This window comes from Rattus norvegicus, chromosome X (assembly GCF_036323735.1).
Source record: "Rattus norvegicus strain BN/NHsdMcwi chromosome X, GRCr8, whole genome shotgun sequence".
In the NCBI taxonomy this organism is placed as follows: domain Eukaryota; kingdom Metazoa; phylum Chordata; class Mammalia; order Rodentia; family Muridae; genus Rattus; species Rattus norvegicus.
Genome location: NC_086039.1, coordinates 133,147,414 through 133,166,035, shown reverse-complemented (window position 1 = coordinate 133,166,035; position 18,622 = coordinate 133,147,414). Strand labels below are relative to the sequence as shown.

Sequence of the window (18,622 nt, the reverse complement as noted above, 5' to 3'; positions counted from 1 at the left end):
GAGAATACAAAAGAAACCATTGATGAACCTGAAAGTAGGCATTCACCAAACACTGGAGAGCTGGTGCTTTGACCTTAGGTTGCCCAGCTTCCAAAACTGTAAAGTAATAAATTTCTGTTGAGCATATGCTCTCCAGTCTTGGGTTGTTTCTTATACAATCCTAAATAGGCTAAAGCATGTTTTCAGTTACAGCATTTTACACTCTTCTAGCCCCAGTCTCAGAGTTTCTTTCCGCAGCCATATCCAGTCTACTGGCTCGCCAAAGGTCTTCTGCCTATTATAGTGCTTTGGATTGCTAGTGTTTCTTCTTCTTCCTTAGCATTTCTAACTCTGCCTACATTATTCATCTGTTCTTCTGTGCTGCCTATTTTCACAAGCAACCTTGTCAAATAGAAGTCAATTTTGATGTGCCTTTGTGTTCTCAAACTTGTCTTTGAAATTTATTATTTCTTGTAATTTTTTGTTAAATATCAGATACTACTATTCTGGATATAATGAACTCTAGCAAATGGCCCTTCATTTGTGTAGAGGAGAAGAGGAACTACATTCTTCATTTCAATAACTAAGTCTTACCCTTTTCTTGAGACAGAATCTTATGTAGCCCTAGCTGTGGATCACCTCGAAGTTCTAATATCCCTGCCTCCACCTCATGGGTTGTGGGATACAGGTATGTGTCACAGTACCAGATTTCATGTGGCACTAGGGTGTAAGCACTGTAGCATCTGAAGCGCATCCCAGCCCTAACTCTAAGACCTTGATAACCCTGTGCCTATGGACAGCAAACTTCACTGGTGAATCTCACATTTGTTCCCACCTTCAGCTGAAATAAGATGGCTAGAAGAGTTCTCAGCCTTCCTAAGGCTATGATCCTTTAATACAGTTCCTCATGTTGTGGTGATCCCCAACAATAAATTATTTCATTGCTACATCAGAACTATAATCTTGCTACTGTTATGAATCGTAATGTAAGTATCTGATATACAAGATACCTGTTATGTGGGCCTCCAAACGGGTTATGACCCACAGGTTGAGAACCAGTGGTGCAGAGTTAAGTATCTCCCTTTCTTCACTTCATTTATGCCCCTTTAAAACTCCAAAAGGTTCTGATAAAAGTTTCTCCCGCCCTAGGGGCAAGTCTTGTTAAGAACAGAATGTTCTGGTATTTCAACCTTCAAACCTGTTCCTTTCCTCCTGTGAAGCAAGAAGAGATTTTTCTCTGATATTCACTGTTAGGACCTACAGGGAAAAGTCATCACTTTTGGAGTTTTTAATTCATAGGCTTGTCCATGCTGTGCCTCCAGTAATTCAATTTGTTTCTCTACCCTAGCACTGGTTCCCATGAGGGTTTCTGCTCATGGCGTTCTATTTCTATCAACTGTCATTTGTTGTATTCAGTGTCTCTAACTCTGGTTTAAGAGGTCATTTGCCTACTATCCTCGATTCTCTGAAGACATTAAGAAATGTTTCTGGGCCGGACTTGGTGGCCCCACGCATTTCATGGCAGCACTCGGGAGGCAGAGACAGGTCACTATGTTTTCAAGGCTGGCCAGTCTGGTCTACACCAGCCCCAGGCTAGGCAAGGCTACAGTCCTTGGAAGGTACAGGCCAGCCAAGGCTATGAAGAGAGAGCCTATAACAAACAAACAAGAAGGTGATTTGTTTCCCACTTGTTGAGCTTCCTACAGTGGGCATTTCTTCCTATACAGAAAGCAGAGATGTGGTTATTTTTCTCTAATAGCGAGTGTCCGCTCCTTTTCACATGTTTGTGTATGTGGTTGTGTGTTAAGGCAATCAGTCCTGAATTTGGTCATTGCGGCACTTCCATCTCTTGGTCTACTTCAAATCAAAGTGATAGACGCCACTTGCAAGTGGTTACATTTGGTAGGGAGAATATGAAGCACAATGTAGACATTCATGTGTTGGAATCCTGTTTTATTTTTGAAAGCAAGCCTTTCTGCCTTTGTGCCCATCTATTACTACCATCTAAAAATGGACTTGAAATTTTTTATCAAGCAGCTTTTTGTACACATTGATCTGAAGTACCAACTTACTAAGCAAGTTACTACCAAGTTACCATAGCACTCAGGTGTAACATGAAAACATCGAGGCAGAAGGTTTACTGTTTTCCATCTTCCATTGACTTAGCCTTAGTGTCACAGGCTGAAGCTCTGAAGGAGGAAAACGATAGCCTCCGTTGGCAGCTGGATGCCTACCGGAATGAGGTAGAACTGCTCAAGCAGGAACAAGGCAAGGCTCACAGGGAGGATGACCCAAACAAGGAGCAGCAGCTGAAACTTCTGCAGCAAGCCCTACAGGGGATGCAGCAGGTAAGGACGGGTTGTTTGGAAGAACAGCATCCGCTGTTTCCTAACAGGTGTGCTGAAGCAAAAAGATCAGAAGTTACTTCAGGCTATAGGTACTGCTGGGGTCTTTATGAAAAGTCTCAATTACTTGCATATGATAAAATGAGGATCAGTAAGTATATACTTGGTTAAAACAACAAAATATAGTCTTTTAGAAGAAACAACAAAGCATTTCCTTCTTGATTTTCATGAAAATGGAGACCATGTAGGAAGAATCAGTGTTTTAGGATTGTAACACCAGTTCAGCTTTCATTTTATTTTCACAGTTATGTATGTGACTTTACAAACATGCAGTTCCAAATAGAGACATTAAACTGCAGGGCTGGAGACATGACTCCATGATTAAGAGCACTTTCCCCTCCAACAGAGGATTAGCATTTGGTTCCCAGCAGCCACCTGGGACAACTAACAACCACCTGTGCCTCCAGCTTCATGGGATCTGATCATCTCCCCTGGCCTCCATGGTACTCACACACATGCAGGCATGTGTGCACACATACAAACACACATAATAAAAATAAAACGAGTGGTAAAGAGTCATCTGAATAAAAAGAAAACGGAAATAATTAAATCCAATGGAAATTGAATAACAGGTAGTCAGTATCTCAAATGTGATGTGGCCATCACCACAGTGTTCTAGTTCACTACAGTGAAGGACCAGTGTTTCTAAGAAAGGATATGGTCAGATTCTGTCATCACTGTCTACCAACCATCTTCATACATTTTAAATTGTGCAGCGCACTTCAACTCTGTGCCTTGAAATTATCTAGGGCAAACTAATTGCTGCTTGGAACTTATAAATGTCGAACAGGGAGTCTCCTGGCATCCCTGTGCTATTACTGCTGCAACTATTGTCTTCACATTAATATTCCACCCTTCCCATTAGCAAAATGTGTGAAAATGCTTACCTTCCTCTGCTTGCCACCACAGAGTTTAATTAGAATACATAAATTATATCAGAGATCTTTCTACCGAAAAGTGTCCCTGTAGCTAGCCTTCAAAAGGCTTTCACAGCATACATTGTACTTTGTTTTTTAGCTGATGATCTTTTGAAAGTCTGAAAATAAGACTTTGGAAATACTTTTATCACTGTTTCTTCTTCATGTGTTGCTTTTGAAACCATGACTCATATGAAAAGTTGTGCCACTTCCGTGCACAGATCTCAGACTCCTAAAAATTAACTTCATTCATTTTGATTTTTTTCTCCCTTGGGAAAATAGTTCTATAAAGAATGAGCAACATTTTCCCATTTTATCTCAAAAGATGTATAATAAATGTGTATTAAGGCAAAGGAATGTCAGACATACCTGGCCTGGTTTGAAATCTAACTATTCTGCTTCTTATCTGAACTAATGCCCTTGTGTGCTAATATACTTACCATGCTGCCTAGTAAATACAAGGAAATTCAATAAATTGTATTTGTTGCCGCTACTGATAACAAATCCACTTCCTTGCCTTCTGATTATGGAAGCTAACATATGTGAAATTTGGATTCATGAGTATCTTCTCTACACAAACCAAACTTGGTGAGCCAGATGACTTTTTAAGAATGTTTTTCAACATTAAGTTCATGTCTCTTCAACAATCAAAATACAGTTTGTACAGTATTCACTACATGGCTGGGACAGAGAAGAAGCTAAGTTACTGTGTTAGGGAGATTCTCTGGCCCTTTAGAAAATATAAACAAGTTCAGAAGAAATACATAAGAACCAAATTTTTAAAGACGGAAAAAGTATCTTGATTTTCCCGAGATACTTTTTCTCCATGTGGAAAAAGGGATGATTGGTAGAGGGCTCGTTCACATAATAACTGACATCAGCCAAAGATTGTGAAGTGTAAGTCTGAATGAGTAATGCCATGATCTGTGATCTTTCATGAAGCATCTGCTCAAAGTCCAAGAGGAATACAAAAAGAAAGAAGCTGAACTTGACAGAATCAAAGACGACAAGTTACAGGTGGAAAAACTGTTGGAAAATCTTCATGAAAAGGTACAGAGTCTACGTCAATCTTTTCTTTTTATCTCTCCCGCTCTTCCCCTCTCAGTGATAATAAAAATGCCCTAGAACTTTCTGCAACAGAAGTCAGTGTGAAATACTGCCAGTTGGGAATTAAAAGTCCCTGTCTGGGCCCGGTAGTGGTGCACACCTTTAATCCCAGCACTCAGGAGGCAGAGGCAATCATATCTCTGTGAGTTCAAAAAACCCTTTTCTGAGAAACCTTTTCTCAAAAGAACAAAAAAAAAGCCTCCCTCTCTGTGGCAATTCTTGTATCAAGAGCTCTGTTTGTAAGTATGAGAACTTTAGCTTTTCTAAAGGTTCAGGTTTATATACTTCACAATGAGTAAAATGCCATTCTAATTACCATAGTCCTCCATCTTTGCTGTTGAAGGGATACATACTGCATACTTTGTTCGCTGCTTCACCTCCTCATACCAATAACAACACAGAAGGCCCATATGTTCTGGTTTGCTTCTTATTGCTCTGATAAACACTGTGCCCAAAAGTAACTTGGAGAAGGGTTTGTTTCCCTTTGCAGCTTACAGTCCATCTAGGCAGGAAATGAAGATAGGAAACTGGGGTTCTGACTGCAGCAGAGACCATAGAGAAATGTGACTTACTGGCTTGGTCCTCGTAGCTCACGCTGTTTGCTTTTTTATAAAACAGCAGGACCATCGCTCAAAGATGGCACCACCCAGAGTGGGCTTGGTCATCTATCAATCATTAATTAGAAAAGGGTGCCCTACTGATTTTCCTACAAAGCAATCTGATAGAGTCCATTCCTTCCCTTCTATCTTCCCAAATGAGCAGACCTTTAACTAAACATTTCATTAAAGCAGAAATGCAGCTAGAACACGGACAGTTCTTTACACCCACTCTATCAGGTCAGAGTAACAGCCAAAACCAAGTCAGGCGTGGTGACACACAGCTGAATGCCAAAACTTAGGACATTGAGACAGGAGAATCAGGACTTCAGTGTCACCCTCAGCTACATAGCAAGTTAGGAGTCAGCCTGGAGTATATAAGACCCTGTCTCAAACAAACAAATAGCCAACACCAAAATGGGGGTGGGGGTGGAGCCTTGTGGAGAAACAAGGAGACACAGTTTTCTAAAGCCAAATAGTAGTAACAAAGGGAAGGTGAAACTTAATTAAGAGAGAGCCTACTGCAAAAAGAACACAGTGAAGACACCTGGGCCAGGCTGTTTACTTTTTGGCTGGGTCTGTGGATCACAACAGACGTGTGTCTTTTTGATGTGTAAAATCTGTTGTCTGTGTCATACCTCTCCAGTCCCATAGGCCTCAATATTCAGCTGAAATTGTACTGGGGGGTGGGGGGGAATAACTCATTAACCAGAACTTCCTGCTGTGTGTAATTAAGAAGGAAGAGGAAACGTAGGAGTTTGAAGCAAGAGTTCAACACCAGTAATGGTACAGTTCTGCAAGAGCTGCTATTGTTGATCTTCCTTGCTCAGCTTGGAGAGACAGAACATATACAGGCCCTGGGTGTATTTACCAGCGTGGGGATGTGCCCTAGAGAGCCATTAGGAACTGGCAACCTTGGTGTAGTTGAAACAAATGATTGAAAATGTTTTCTTTCAGAGGCCATTTGCAATATGCTTTTAATTCTTCCACATCATAAAATCAAGTCACTTTCCACTTTTGTGGGTGCTATTAAAGAAATGAGCACAATCCCAGAGAAATTCATTTATCAAGCATTTAATTGAAAAGTGCCAAACCTGCTATACTATCAGGACTTCCCTCATGCTACCAGAGTTTCTAAATTGTCCCAGAGCTGCAACATAGCTGTTTCTCTTCCTGAATAAAATACCCTAAGTCTCCAGAAGATCCTAGCTAGATCAGGGGCTGTGCCGCTGACAGCACACTTACCATCACTCTTTAGATTGCCATGACAATTGACTTAAGCACATTTGTAGTATAGGCTGCTTTCTGCTTTGTGAAGAATTTTATTTAAAGAAACAACAGGTCAAATGGCACAGAAGAAACTTGTCAGAATGTGCTCAATGGCAACTGTTTCTCATCTGAGAGGAAATATGCCCCAGAATGACAGCTAAGGAGGAACAGGGAGCCATCTGACTATCAGAAAACTGTGAGTCGAATTTTTTTCCCTGTTATTTTGAGCAAAACCTCTTTTAGAAGAATTCATGACAGATCATTACAAACTGATTGTCTCCGTGAAACTGATTTGTGACCAAATATTTCAACCTGACACAATTAGGTTAGGAAGCAAGAGACCATTGCTATCACATTAGACTACAAAAATAATTTCAGGTTGAAAGGCAAGCAGTAAGTTTTGGGTTGCTTAGTTTTGCTTCTGTTTGGGTTTCTTGACAGTAAGCCACCACATGAGCTGTTGGCAGTGTTTTGCAGTATAACAGTGTCACTTATGTCTGTCTTGCTGGTGGAAAGAACTACCCCCTTGAACATGCTAGCGAAGTTCAAGGAAACAAACATCTAATATCGCTTCTAATTGATTTAATGCCAGGCATGATGAATTTTAAATCAGATTCGTTGAGTCACAGTTCCATTCAAGATGAATAAAACTTCTCAGAAAACCAGAGCATCTTAAATCAAACTCTAGTTGTTAAATGCCCACACTTAGGAAATGCATTCCTGGATCACTTAAGGTCCTAAGGGAGTCAAAGCAGATGCACAGCCCCTGCCTTAGAAATGAACCAGTGCTTCAAATCAGATGTGCCAGAAAACAGTATGTCTTGCAGCCATAGACCCTTCACTTCACTCCAAGCTGGTATCTAAGCTTTGAAGACACCTTTAAAGAACACAGAGGTGCCCCTCCCCTCCTCCCCCTCACCCCGCTGAGGCCCTGTGGGAGGGCAGAAGTGAATCCAGCTTGACCTGCCCACGCCTGCTGAGCGCTCCCCCAGCAGAAGCAGTGAGACTGATGCAGGGATTTCTTTTATTCCTTCCTCTGAAAGCTCTTACTTCATGTATACAATACAGAAAGGTGTTTTCCCTGCACCTAAAGACAGAAAGATTCACAGTAGTATAGCACTTCTCAAATTCAGTGCCTGCCGGGCATGAAATTCACCTGTGGATCTAGTATCTCCTAAAACCAACTGCTACATTCAGAAAAGGCCTCCACAACAAAGATGGCAACTGACAGTCGATATTTTTATTCATGGTCAGAAGTATTTTATTGATCTTTAACTTACCAGAGAAGAGAAACAGAATCTCTAGTCTAGAGATAAATGTTCTAATTTCTAGTTCAAAAGCCAGGTCTGATACCTGAGTAGACTGGCTGTACCACACAACCTCTACTCAGATGTGGGACTTGCCATAAGCAGAATGTGGATCTAATGTTGGGAAAGAAGGGGAGGGAGGAAGATGAGGATGTGAATGAACATTCACTCAGATGAATGAATATAACCCGAGATGAAATGTTAACTCTCCCATTCTGTTATCTAACAATGCAATCATAGCAAACCTTCCCAATTCATCTGTACTCTCCTTTGCCTTCCTCTTCTGTATGATGGAGATGGTTTGTGTTTAAGCAGTACCTAATGTGTAATACACAATGGCATTGAGTCCGCTTCCCACGATTACTCATATAGAGCCTATGAATGATAAAGCCAGGAAAACACAACTGGTAAAGGTGAATGTCTACATCCTTGTGCATTTTGAAGCCATATGAAAATGCTCTGGAACCAGTGAGATGGCTCAGATGGTAACAGTACTTCCTGCCTAGCCTGAAAACATAGGTTTAATCCTCAGGAACCACATGGTAGCTGTCCTTTGACCTCCACAAGTATAGCATGGTAAAAGCATGCGTGAGTATGCGTGTACGCGCGCGCACAGGCACAGTCATCACACACACACACACACACACACACACACACACACACACACACACACACACACACACCAAATAAATGTTTTTAAATGATAGTTTGGATTATCTGTGGTGTTTGTAGAATTTGTCTTTTCAGCTATCCAAACTGGACTACGTTGCTTTAATAGTACTGTGCTGCTTTTGTGGACCTGTTGCTGGGCACAATGTAGTACACCTGCCTTTCCTGCTGAGTAGAAAGCTGAGTTGAAGTATCCCGTGTCTGGAAGTTTGAGAATAGACTAGGCAACATAGTGAGAACTTATCTCTCATCTTTTAATAAAAGTTATCAGCTGTACAATTATTTGGCTAAATAAGGCGAACTGACCCAGGAAGCATTTTATTCCAGCAGGAAAACTGTACTTCAAGACTGTGTGCATCAAGCCAAGAAAGTGACCACCCTCTTGAGAAGGCCATAATCGGCAACCCTGTCAAATCGGAACGTGAGGCACTGCTAGTGGGTAAGGAAACCAACACACACACAAAACCATAAAGTACAGAAAGATGAAAGTGTCTGGCAGGAATGTATGAAGTATGACAGTACAAGAGTTCTAAATGTGATAGAGAAAGAGCAAGGAAATTTTTCCAATAAAAATTCTCTTTTTAAATGTTATTTTTATTGGATATTTTATGTATTTACATTTCAAATGTTATCCCTTTCCCCCCTCCCCCCTCTCCCCTCCATCCACTCCCATCTCAACTTCCTGGCATTCCCCTACATTGGGGAAACGAGCTTTCACAGGGCCAAGGGCTTTTCCTCCTACTGATTCTGGACTATGCCATCCTCTCCTACATATTGTTGTTCTTCCTATGGTGTTGCAAACCCATTCAGCTCCAAACCACTTCTGGCCCCTCCTAGCCACTGTCATCCCAAGTGTGCTATAGTCATCATTGTACCAAGAGTGGGTGAGGTACAGAAGAAGCACATTGTGTGCTTTTAATCTCTCTGTAAGGAGAGATGCGTCCTTTCCCATTCATTCAGAGGGCTAGTCCAGACACTGGTAAGAAAGGCTTTCTCGATAAGGAAGAAGGAATGCAGAACCAGCCCGAAGTATCAGAACTGACTAATGGGCCATCTGGCAGGAAGGGATAAGTCCCTAGCCCCTGACATTCCGGATGCCCCAGCCTGCACATACTCTTTTGCTGTGTTTTAACTTCATTTGAATATATTTGAAATAGCCAATTGTGTAACCATACCTCTGTGCCTCATTTGAATATGTTTGAAATAGCCAATTGGGTGTAACCATGCATCCGTGCCTCATTTGAATTCACCAATCAAGTCCCTGTAACCATGCATCTGCTTCTGTATGCCTGCTTCTGCTCCCCAGAACGCTATAAAAACCCGTCCCTGGTTCTGCTGGGCGCGCCAGTCCTTCTGAGCTGACTGAGACGCCCGCAGGTACCTGTGTATCTGGACAATAAACCCTCTTGCTGATTGCAAAAAAAAAAAAAGAAAAAAAAAAAAAGAAAGGCTTTCTCAGATGAGCCTCTGTACTGTCTGCTTTTCTGATACCAGATGAAGGGGTATTTGTCTCTACTTCTCAGCACAGCACATGTTCTTTGCAATACTACTTTTCCAAATCTCCAACACCAAGTAGGTATCTGACAGCTTTATTCAATTCCACTCTGATATCAGCTACCTGAAGTTACATTCCACAGGTTTAAAGACACAGTGTCTTTGGTTGATGGTTCAATCTCTGAGAGCCCCAAGAGTCCAGGTTAGTTGACTCTGTTGGTCTTCCTGTGGAGTTCCTATCCCCTTTACCCTCCCCTCATATGTAGCAGATATGCAGCATGGTCTTCATGTGGGTCTCAAACAAATGGAGCAGGAGCTGTCCCGAGCTATTGCCTGTCCATGGGATATGTTCTTCTAGCTGGACTACCTTGTCTGGCCTAAGTAGGAGAGGATACACCTAGCCCCACAGAGACTTGAAGTGACAGGGTAGGGGGATACCCAGGGAAGTTCTCACCTGCTCAAAGAAGAAGGGGAGAAGTGATGGGAGAAGGACTGTGGGACAGAGTAACCAGGAGGGGCAGTGAGTGGGATGTAAAGTGAATAAGTAAATGAATGATTCATTCTCACAAGTAAGTCCTCACTTTAGATACCAGACTCATACATCAAATCCCCAAATGTTCGGTCAACATTCCTTTATGAAAAGAAAAAGCTTATTTGGGTAGACGATGTTAGTTTCAGTCCATGTTTGGTTAGCACAATTGGTACTTTGGGGCCTACAACAAGGCACCACATCAGAATGGCAACATGTGGCAGCATCGTTTACCCCATAAACAGGATAAATGACAGACAAGAGAGAAAAGGGCTAAGAACCTACTGTGTTTTGAGAAAGCATGCTTTCAAGACTGTCCACTAGGCCTCATATCTTAAAAGTTCTACAACATCCACATGGTGCCACAGCATGGGGACTTATGGTTTATCATGTGAACCTTTGGGTATTATTCCAGATCCACACTATAACAGTAAGTCACCCACACTCTGTCCTGTCTTGCTACAAAATCAGGAAATTCCCCAATACCCCCACCCGCCAGATTCTATAACTTGTGATAGCAATTCACAGAACTCCAAGTAGTGCTTAACTATTTCCAGCATATTATAGAGCAGCAGTTCTCAACCTATGCCTTGTGACCCCTTTCGGGCTTCAAGAAAACCTTTCAAGGGGGTCCCCTCAGCCCATCTGAAAATACAGGTATTTATATAAGATTCATAATAGCAAACGTAGAGTTATGAAGTGGCAATGAAAATAATGTTATGGTTGGGGTCAGTTCAACATGAGGAACTATATTAAAGGGTTGCAGCATTAGGAGAACCCTTCCCAGCATGTTTATGTGTTCACCAACTGGAATTCTCTCCGAATGCCATCATGTCTTTATGGAGGCTTCATTATGTCAGTTTGAAGGTAGAGAACCTAAAAGCTCCATGCTCTTAATCACATCTTAGTCTTATTGCTCTGTTGGCCAGTCCCTACCCTGAAGCTAGCAAAGGGCTCTCAACCACCACTCACCATCAAACAAGTAGACATCTAACTAGGCTAGTAGACTATGCCTGTAATCCCAGCACTGGAAGACAGAGTCAGGAGGATTGTAAATTCAAGACCAGTCTGGACTACATAGCAAGACTCTGATTCCCATAACAAATTATATTGGGGACAGCAAGGTGGCTGAGCAGTTAAAGGAACTTTCTACCAAGCATTACCACCTGAATTTAATCCCAAAGAGAGAAATGACTCTTGCAAGTTGTCTGTGACTTCTTGATATACTGTGGTTCAGCCCACACATGTGCACAAATAATAAATAAATGATGGTAGATGGATAGGTAGGTAGGTAGGTAGATAGATAGATAGATAGATAGATAGATAGATAGATAGATAGATAGATAGATAAATAGATAGATACATAGATACATAGATACATAGATACATAGATACATAGATACATGGATACATGGATACATAGATACATAGATACATAGATACATAGACAGATGGACATGTGACTCAATGTTTTAAAATTATAATCTATGCAAAAACTCTAAATCTAAAATGTTCTAAGATCTCTGTACCAAGAACTGGGACAAAGGCTGTATTTTGTCATTGTATCACATTGACAAATGACTCAGGAAACTGTCAATAACTTGTTAGACACTTGTATGCTTTAATACTCTAAACACTAGACTTGAGCTCACTATCTAAAACATTCAAAGTTGGATAGTTAAAGAATTAGGCGACCATAGCTTCCAATCTTAATGCCACCGTGTAGCTGCCGAGATTCTGTTCCTCCATGTGCAAACTGGGCAAGCTATTACTTGTCTTACACGTATTACCATGGCAGTTCTCCCATGCAGGACTATAGTCAGCCCTCAGTACACTTACAGTACTAGTCACAAATACGTGTTGGCTTTATGTTCCGTTTGGAAGCTGATGGAAAATTGAGGCTCAGATTATTTACTCCTTTAACAAGGATCGGTTAACCCAAGCTTCCTTCCAGGAAGCTGAACCAGAAGGTAACTCTACCCCACACTCCGAAGCCCTCCATGCTGACTGGCTTCTGCATATTTAGGAGGTATATGTCTTCTTGGCAAAGGGGTACTGTACTCAGAACACTTCGATATGCTCATAAAGATGCACAGAGGGATCTGCCATTGAGACTTCTAAAAAAACTCAACAACTTTTTAACATTTTTCTACTCAGAAGTATTTAACAAATTGTCATGGTGACAGAATTATTGGGGAGAGAGGGGAGTCTCTGTAAATGAATATCCCTAGACAATAAAATAGATCCTTCAATAGCTAGCACTTGTTTTGCTTTTTAAAGACTGTAGTCTTTAGCTGCCGGAGAAATCTCCTTTTTAAAGTAAGTTCTTTGACTGGGAACTCACCAAAACTGGTTAGTGTTTTTAAACCTCTGAACTTATTTCTTAGCATTTGATACTTTTCCTTAGCCATGACATTTAGACTTTCTTTGAATATGGACGTTTTTCTTCAGAACCAAAGTTATTCAACTCAAATCAGAGCTTAGAAATTCAATTTACTTGGTCATTTAAGAATAAAGTAATGATAAAAGTAATAGTATCCCTTTTGAATGGGTTTTGTGACTCACCCTCAGTTCCTCCTAGGTTCTCCCAGCCCACCCTTTGCCATCTAATATTTGAAAGGTTTTCATAAAAAATAATTGAATTTCAAGCTATAATTTCAGCCTGTGCTATTCTTTGTTGCCTCTGAAAGGACAGAAAAGTTGTACTTTCTAAACCAAATCAGTGTCCACTTATATTTCCTGGTAGTTTTTGAGAAACTCAATTCTGGAAGATCTGATTAAAAAGATTTATAAATTCACAAGCATTTAAAAATGAAACTGTACAATTTTTTGGATTTGTTGCTACTTCAGTATTAGAAAAATTAATGGGACATCGGTAAGAACCAAGACAGTATTTGCCATGGCCTCTAACCCCAGAATTAGACTGAGTGGTAATCCCCCAGGCTTTCCTGAAAGCTAGAAACTGCTATTAAGAACTCCATTATAGGAACACATTTGGGGCTCTCAAGACACAATGGCAGTGACCAGTCATGTCAGTGAAAAGGAAATTTTTGGCTTTCTACATAGATCAACTCACAAAACAAAGTCTCAATAGAAGGGGGTCTCTGCCTTCCTAATGCTGTGACCCTTTACTACAGTTCCTCATGTTTCAGGGACCCTCAACTATAATGTTATTGTTGTTGCTACTTCATAAATGCAATTTTGCTGCTCTTATGAGTCACAATGTTTGCAGGATATCTGATGTGTGACTCTTGTGAAAGGGTAATTTGCCTCCCCAAGTAGGTCACAAATCACAAAATCACAGGGTGGATTTTATGATTCACTCTCCATTCCTCCTAGGTTCTCCCAGTACTAGGTTAATAAGCGAGTGATGTGTGTTTCTCACAAGACATTCTTAATTCTTAAAAACACAAAAGCTAACTTAATGACTGTCAAAACACCCATCATAATCTAAATTCATCTTAAAATTCTAGGATTCACATTGTTTTCAATGGTGATGAATGATGAGAGTGACCTCACATGCCAGCTTCACTCTGGGTGGCATAGCACAGTAAAAGGCAATGAGTGGTAAGAGCCACTGAGTTCACATACCTGCTCTACCACTTTTCAGCTATATGCTGACACTTCTGTCTTGGTGTTCTCATCTGTAAAATGGGGTTGTCACGTACCTATGCCATGGGGTTGGAAAAAGAGTAAATGAATAAAATAAATACAAACTTAAAATACTGATCAGTTTATAGATAGTGTGCATATGTATGTTTGTGTATTGAGTTTACTCACTGTGGAATCTCAAAGAATTTCATGCTGAAGTGTAACCTCTGGGGCATTCATTGTCTCCACAGGGATCATCTCCACATTCCTTCACGTGCACCCATTTGGAGCAAGCATTGAATACATCTGTTCCTACTTGAATCGTCTTGATAATAAGGTATGTGTGGAACTCAAATTCAGACAAGAGGATGAAGGGTTATTTCTGTGTAGGTGACCTTACTCTCTTCAGGCATTAGAAGGCCTTATTACCTGTGGCCCTAAGCAAGTGTCCCTTACTTCCAGTCTCTGTGATTCAATGTAAGACCTCCTTCTTAGAAATAGTATGACTGTCCTTAGCTTACCGAAAACTGAACAATTTTCTGAGACTTGACATTTTAGTAGTAAAACTAAGGAAATCCCATGGAAACTAAAATTAATTGGCTAGTCTACTTCTAAGATACATTTTAGAAGATTCTGCCTTACTTCCCTTGATTTCCAGGCATGATACCAAATTAACCCAGCAAATTAGCCACTCCTTGTACTCTTACCCATTTGTCCCAGGCCTCTAGCCATTATCAGATGCCCCTCCCTCCATTACTTCTGCTGTTGTCTGCTATGAAATCAGTTGAGGAATGTAAAAAAATGAATGATGATCTGTGGGCCACTTATCTGCATGTTATCCTCACGGGATGAGCTCAGTTCACATGAAGTAAGGGGAAGTGTTAATTCCAGTGAAAGTCAAGGCTGCTTCGTAGCAATAGGGGCAGACTCTTGACACTTCCTCGGAACAAATCAGCTCATGAAATTTTTTTTTCAGAAACAGCAGATTATATCACTATTATTTCACCAAACCAGGCCTCCATTGACTGTGGATTCCTGACATTATGTTGTCCAAGATGTTAAATCAGGAGGACTCTTGTCTAATTAGCAAAGGCACTGGCCTTCTGGGAAGCAGAAGGCACTAAGCATATTCTAATTCAGTGATACACTTTCCCCAAAGGCCTTTGTGTGAGTTCGAGCTTGCATTGCTTCCTTATTTCCCTCTAGTAAGTAATTCTATTCTGCAGCCATATGCCCCACTGGGCAGTTAACGGAAAAATGGAGAGGTAGTATCTGGACTGTGTGGTCAGTTATAGTTCAGGATATTGAATTACATGTCAGTAAAACATCTCAGGTCTTTTTTTTTTTTAGTTTTAAAAATAATACACATTGTCATTGAAGGAAAAGAAGACAGAAATATAATGAAGAAAAAGTAAGGTAGCCTCAACCCAAGGATACCATTTTAGCCTCTAATTTCAAGGCTCTCTTTCCATGTCTGTACTACAGCTATCCAGTATAGCTGCATCCATTATGTAGTCCCAGTGTTTGAAGTGGGAGTTCTACTCTTTGTAACAACCTGCAGTGTGCTTTTTTCACTCCAGTGCATCTGGTTTACCACAACCATCAGGAGGAGGACACAACTTCATTCCTAGCCAGGGTCCAGCCCCCACCCACCCCCAGCAGCATCCTGCCACAATAATGTCAAGACCTCCCAGTGAGGGCTTTAAAGGACACCTAAGTTCTGTGTGGCAGTAAACTCCAGGCTTCTTTAAGGTTTCCCCTGTTGGTCATCAGTGTGTGGGTGGTGGGGGAAAGAAAGAAACACACACACATCAAAGTAGGAAGAGTTACCGTTTTTTCTTTGTGGGCTGATGCATATGTGGGCAATTCTATCCCACTGACAGATACTTATGCCTCTGCCCCCACCAAAAAGATGTTATAGCTTCGGTGGGCCTTCCCGGATATAGCATCCCCAACACTGAGCTGCCTTCACTCAATTGACTACAAGCCCAAACTTAGGTACAAAATGGACACCAGCTCTTGGCAAAAGCAATTCAGTAGACAGCATCCAATAATCGCATATGAACATTGGGACTATTGGATGAAAACTACTCCAGCAACACACACACACACACACACACACACACACACACACACACACACAATACATAAGACCAGATAGGAGATATCCACCATCCTCAGCGCACATGGCAGTAGGTGGCCAGGGATAGAAAACTAGTTTTGATTGGATGATGTCCTCTCTGTTCCACAGATCTGCACCAGTGATGTGGAATCTCTCATGAGTAGACTCCAACATACCTTCAGGCAGGAAATGACCGGAGTTGGAGCCAGCCTAGAGAAGAGATGGAAATTCTGTGGTTTTGAAGGCTTGAAGCTGACCTGAAGCTCTTTGACTAATAATTTGGGATCCTGGAAAAAAATGCGTGCTGGACAAGCTTAGGATGTGATTTTTTTTTTTATTCTCAGTGGTTTTCAAGAGGACATTGCTTTCAATTTGTCAATTCATTCCTGAATATCTTTCAACTTAAAATAAGGATCCTAGAACAGCATCTCAAGCTACAGGTCCTAAAAGATATTGCCTCAAACCACAAGTGCTGTAACTTCCTCCTATTTCTGGCAATTGGTTGACTTCTCTTAAGTAATAGTGAAAAATTCCTGAGACTAAAGAGTATTTGGCGTGTGTTCAGTGTTGTACTACTGTTGTAGACCTTGTACTTTGTCAGCGCTGTTAACTGCAATGTTTTGATGATCTGTAAGTGCTTTGTGTTTCCAGATTTCTCTCCACATGTTGCTACTGGTAAAAGGAGTGAGAGCATTGCTAGGACCCCCTATAACTGCCATTGTCTTCTCCATCTGCAGTAAACACTAACTGAATAATCCATCAGTGTCTTCTATAAGGTGCTTCACCAGTTCACCTTTGAAATAAAAAAGCATGAACTGTGGCTTTTTGTAAAAATACTGTGAACCAAAAGTTGACAAACGTTCCAAAGTTATTTTCTCTAATAGATAAAAGGTCTATCTCAGAATTTTAAAACAAGAAATCTAGATGGACTCATGGAAAGTCTCCAGTATAACTACCGTGTCTGTGCTTTTCAGAATTACTTGTAAATAGTCTGCTTTTAAAAGAGGGCATGTTTAGTTTTCTATGAATTAAAATGCAGTCAGGCGTGGGCACATGTGTGCTCACATTGGCAGAAGGGATTTATTTTAATAGTCCTTCCTACTGTCTGTTGGTCCATTTTTTCCTGCTGTTAGTGTGTTGAATTACAAACTGTGTACTGCTGTAAATGCTGTTTACTTTGTGCTGGATGTTTGTAAACAACTGATGTGAGTATTGAAAGTAAAGAACTAATGAATAAATGATGGGCTTGGGTGTGTGGCTTCCTGCACATGTGTCAGATCCACCCAGAATGCTGACTGACAGGGATTCCTCTCATTCACTCATGCCCAACTGTACATTGCAATGGCCTCGCCAACTGTTAAGAGAACCATTCAGGAAGTCCTACTTGGTAGAAAAAGAAAAGAAAGGGTAGACTTGGATGCAGGCTGTTCCCTGGAGGTTAAGATGGTCTTTATTATTTTTTGTGGTGGTGATGGTGTTACTTCTAATTACACAAGCATGCCCTCCCTTGGCTCCGTTGAAGGTAAGAAAATACACTGAGTGTAGCCAGTAATAGTATTTCCCGAAAATACTTTGCAAATGAGCAGTGATGTGAGCAGTGTTCAAAGATGTATTTTTAAAATATAAATCTTCCTTTTTATACCTCAGCTTTGTGTTCCGTTTTGAATGGCTTGTCTCCTGTGTGATCCTTAGATCATCTCAGATCTTCCCTTTGAGTTACCAAGATGTTGGAAGAAGATGCTAAACTTGCTTGGCAACTAGAAACAGCATTCCACAGACCATTCATGCTGAAAGTTGGCTTGCCCCTTAGCACCCCATTGTGGCCCCAGCAGGAACCTAGAGTTATTTTTACACTAGCCTCCTTGCTAGCACATCTTTGTCATCTAGGCTGCTGCTCTGGAAAGTTTGATTCTTCTATCTCAGGGGCTCTTTAAAATACCTTCTTTTTGACCATATCTGTAAAATCAAGAGAAAGTTCTCCACTCATCACTTATTTCTTGAATAAGTTAAATAAATTTCAAGGCAACAGCTGCCATACATAGACACCTTGTTTATCTTCGCTTAAGCTTTCTCTTTTTCATTTCTGTTCTTTTCCTTTTTCTTGAGATGGGGTCTTCCTATGTAACTCTCAGTCTGGCCTAGAATTTGTAGTCCTCCCACAGAACGCTTCCAAGCTCTGATATTACAGGTGTGTACCATTATGCCTAGCCAAACTGTTTCAGTTATACATTCCAGTTTAGTTTAGGTATAATTCTCCTAGCATGCTTCCAAATACTAGTTGTGACAGTAAACTTTCTGTCTCAAATTAGCCATTTGTTTAGTCCCATGCCAGAAAACATGTTAGCATGAAGTTCTTTTTTCTTCCCTCAGAGGTGGTTAAAATTTAAATGAACAGTGTCCGAGTAGTGCAATTTCTCCACCAAAATGTCCTCATCAAATTCATTAAAAACCTCAACTGTTCACTATTAAGTGCCCAGAGAAGGACATCTGCTTCCAGGCTGTCTTCCTTTGGAGTTAAAAATGCAACATCAACTCTTGCCGGTAGCCCTTGCTTCATTGGCCAGCTCTACAAATTTAAGGCCCTCACATTGACATAAGCCACATTCTTTCTTTTCTCCATCTTTATTAACTTGAGTA

General features: G+C 40.9%; 1 protein-coding gene across 7 annotated transcripts in view; it reads left to right on the top strand.

The window, feature by feature from the left end:
* Window positions 1-17,223, top strand: part of Enox2 (ecto-NOX disulfide-thiol exchanger 2) — a 322,102-nt gene extending 304,879 nt beyond the window's left edge. For 5 of the 7 annotated variants that reach the window (XM_017602398.3, XM_039100556.2, XM_063279958.1 and 2 more), the window contains 5 exons: window positions 2,146-2,327; window positions 4,244-4,351; window positions 8,577-8,688; window positions 14,115-14,200; window positions 16,115-17,223. In XM_017602398.3, coding sequence (XP_017457887.1) covers window positions 2,146-2,327; window positions 4,244-4,351; window positions 8,577-8,688; window positions 14,115-14,200; window positions 16,115-16,246 — 620 coding nt within the window. In that variant the 3' untranslated portion in view covers window positions 16,247-17,223. The remainder of the gene's footprint in view (window positions 1-2,145; window positions 2,328-4,243; window positions 4,352-8,576; window positions 8,689-14,114; window positions 14,201-16,114) is intronic. The other 2 variants (NM_001427048.1, XM_008773547.4) reach the window with 1 other exon arrangement.
* Window positions 17,224-18,622: the final 1,399 nt, after the last annotated feature.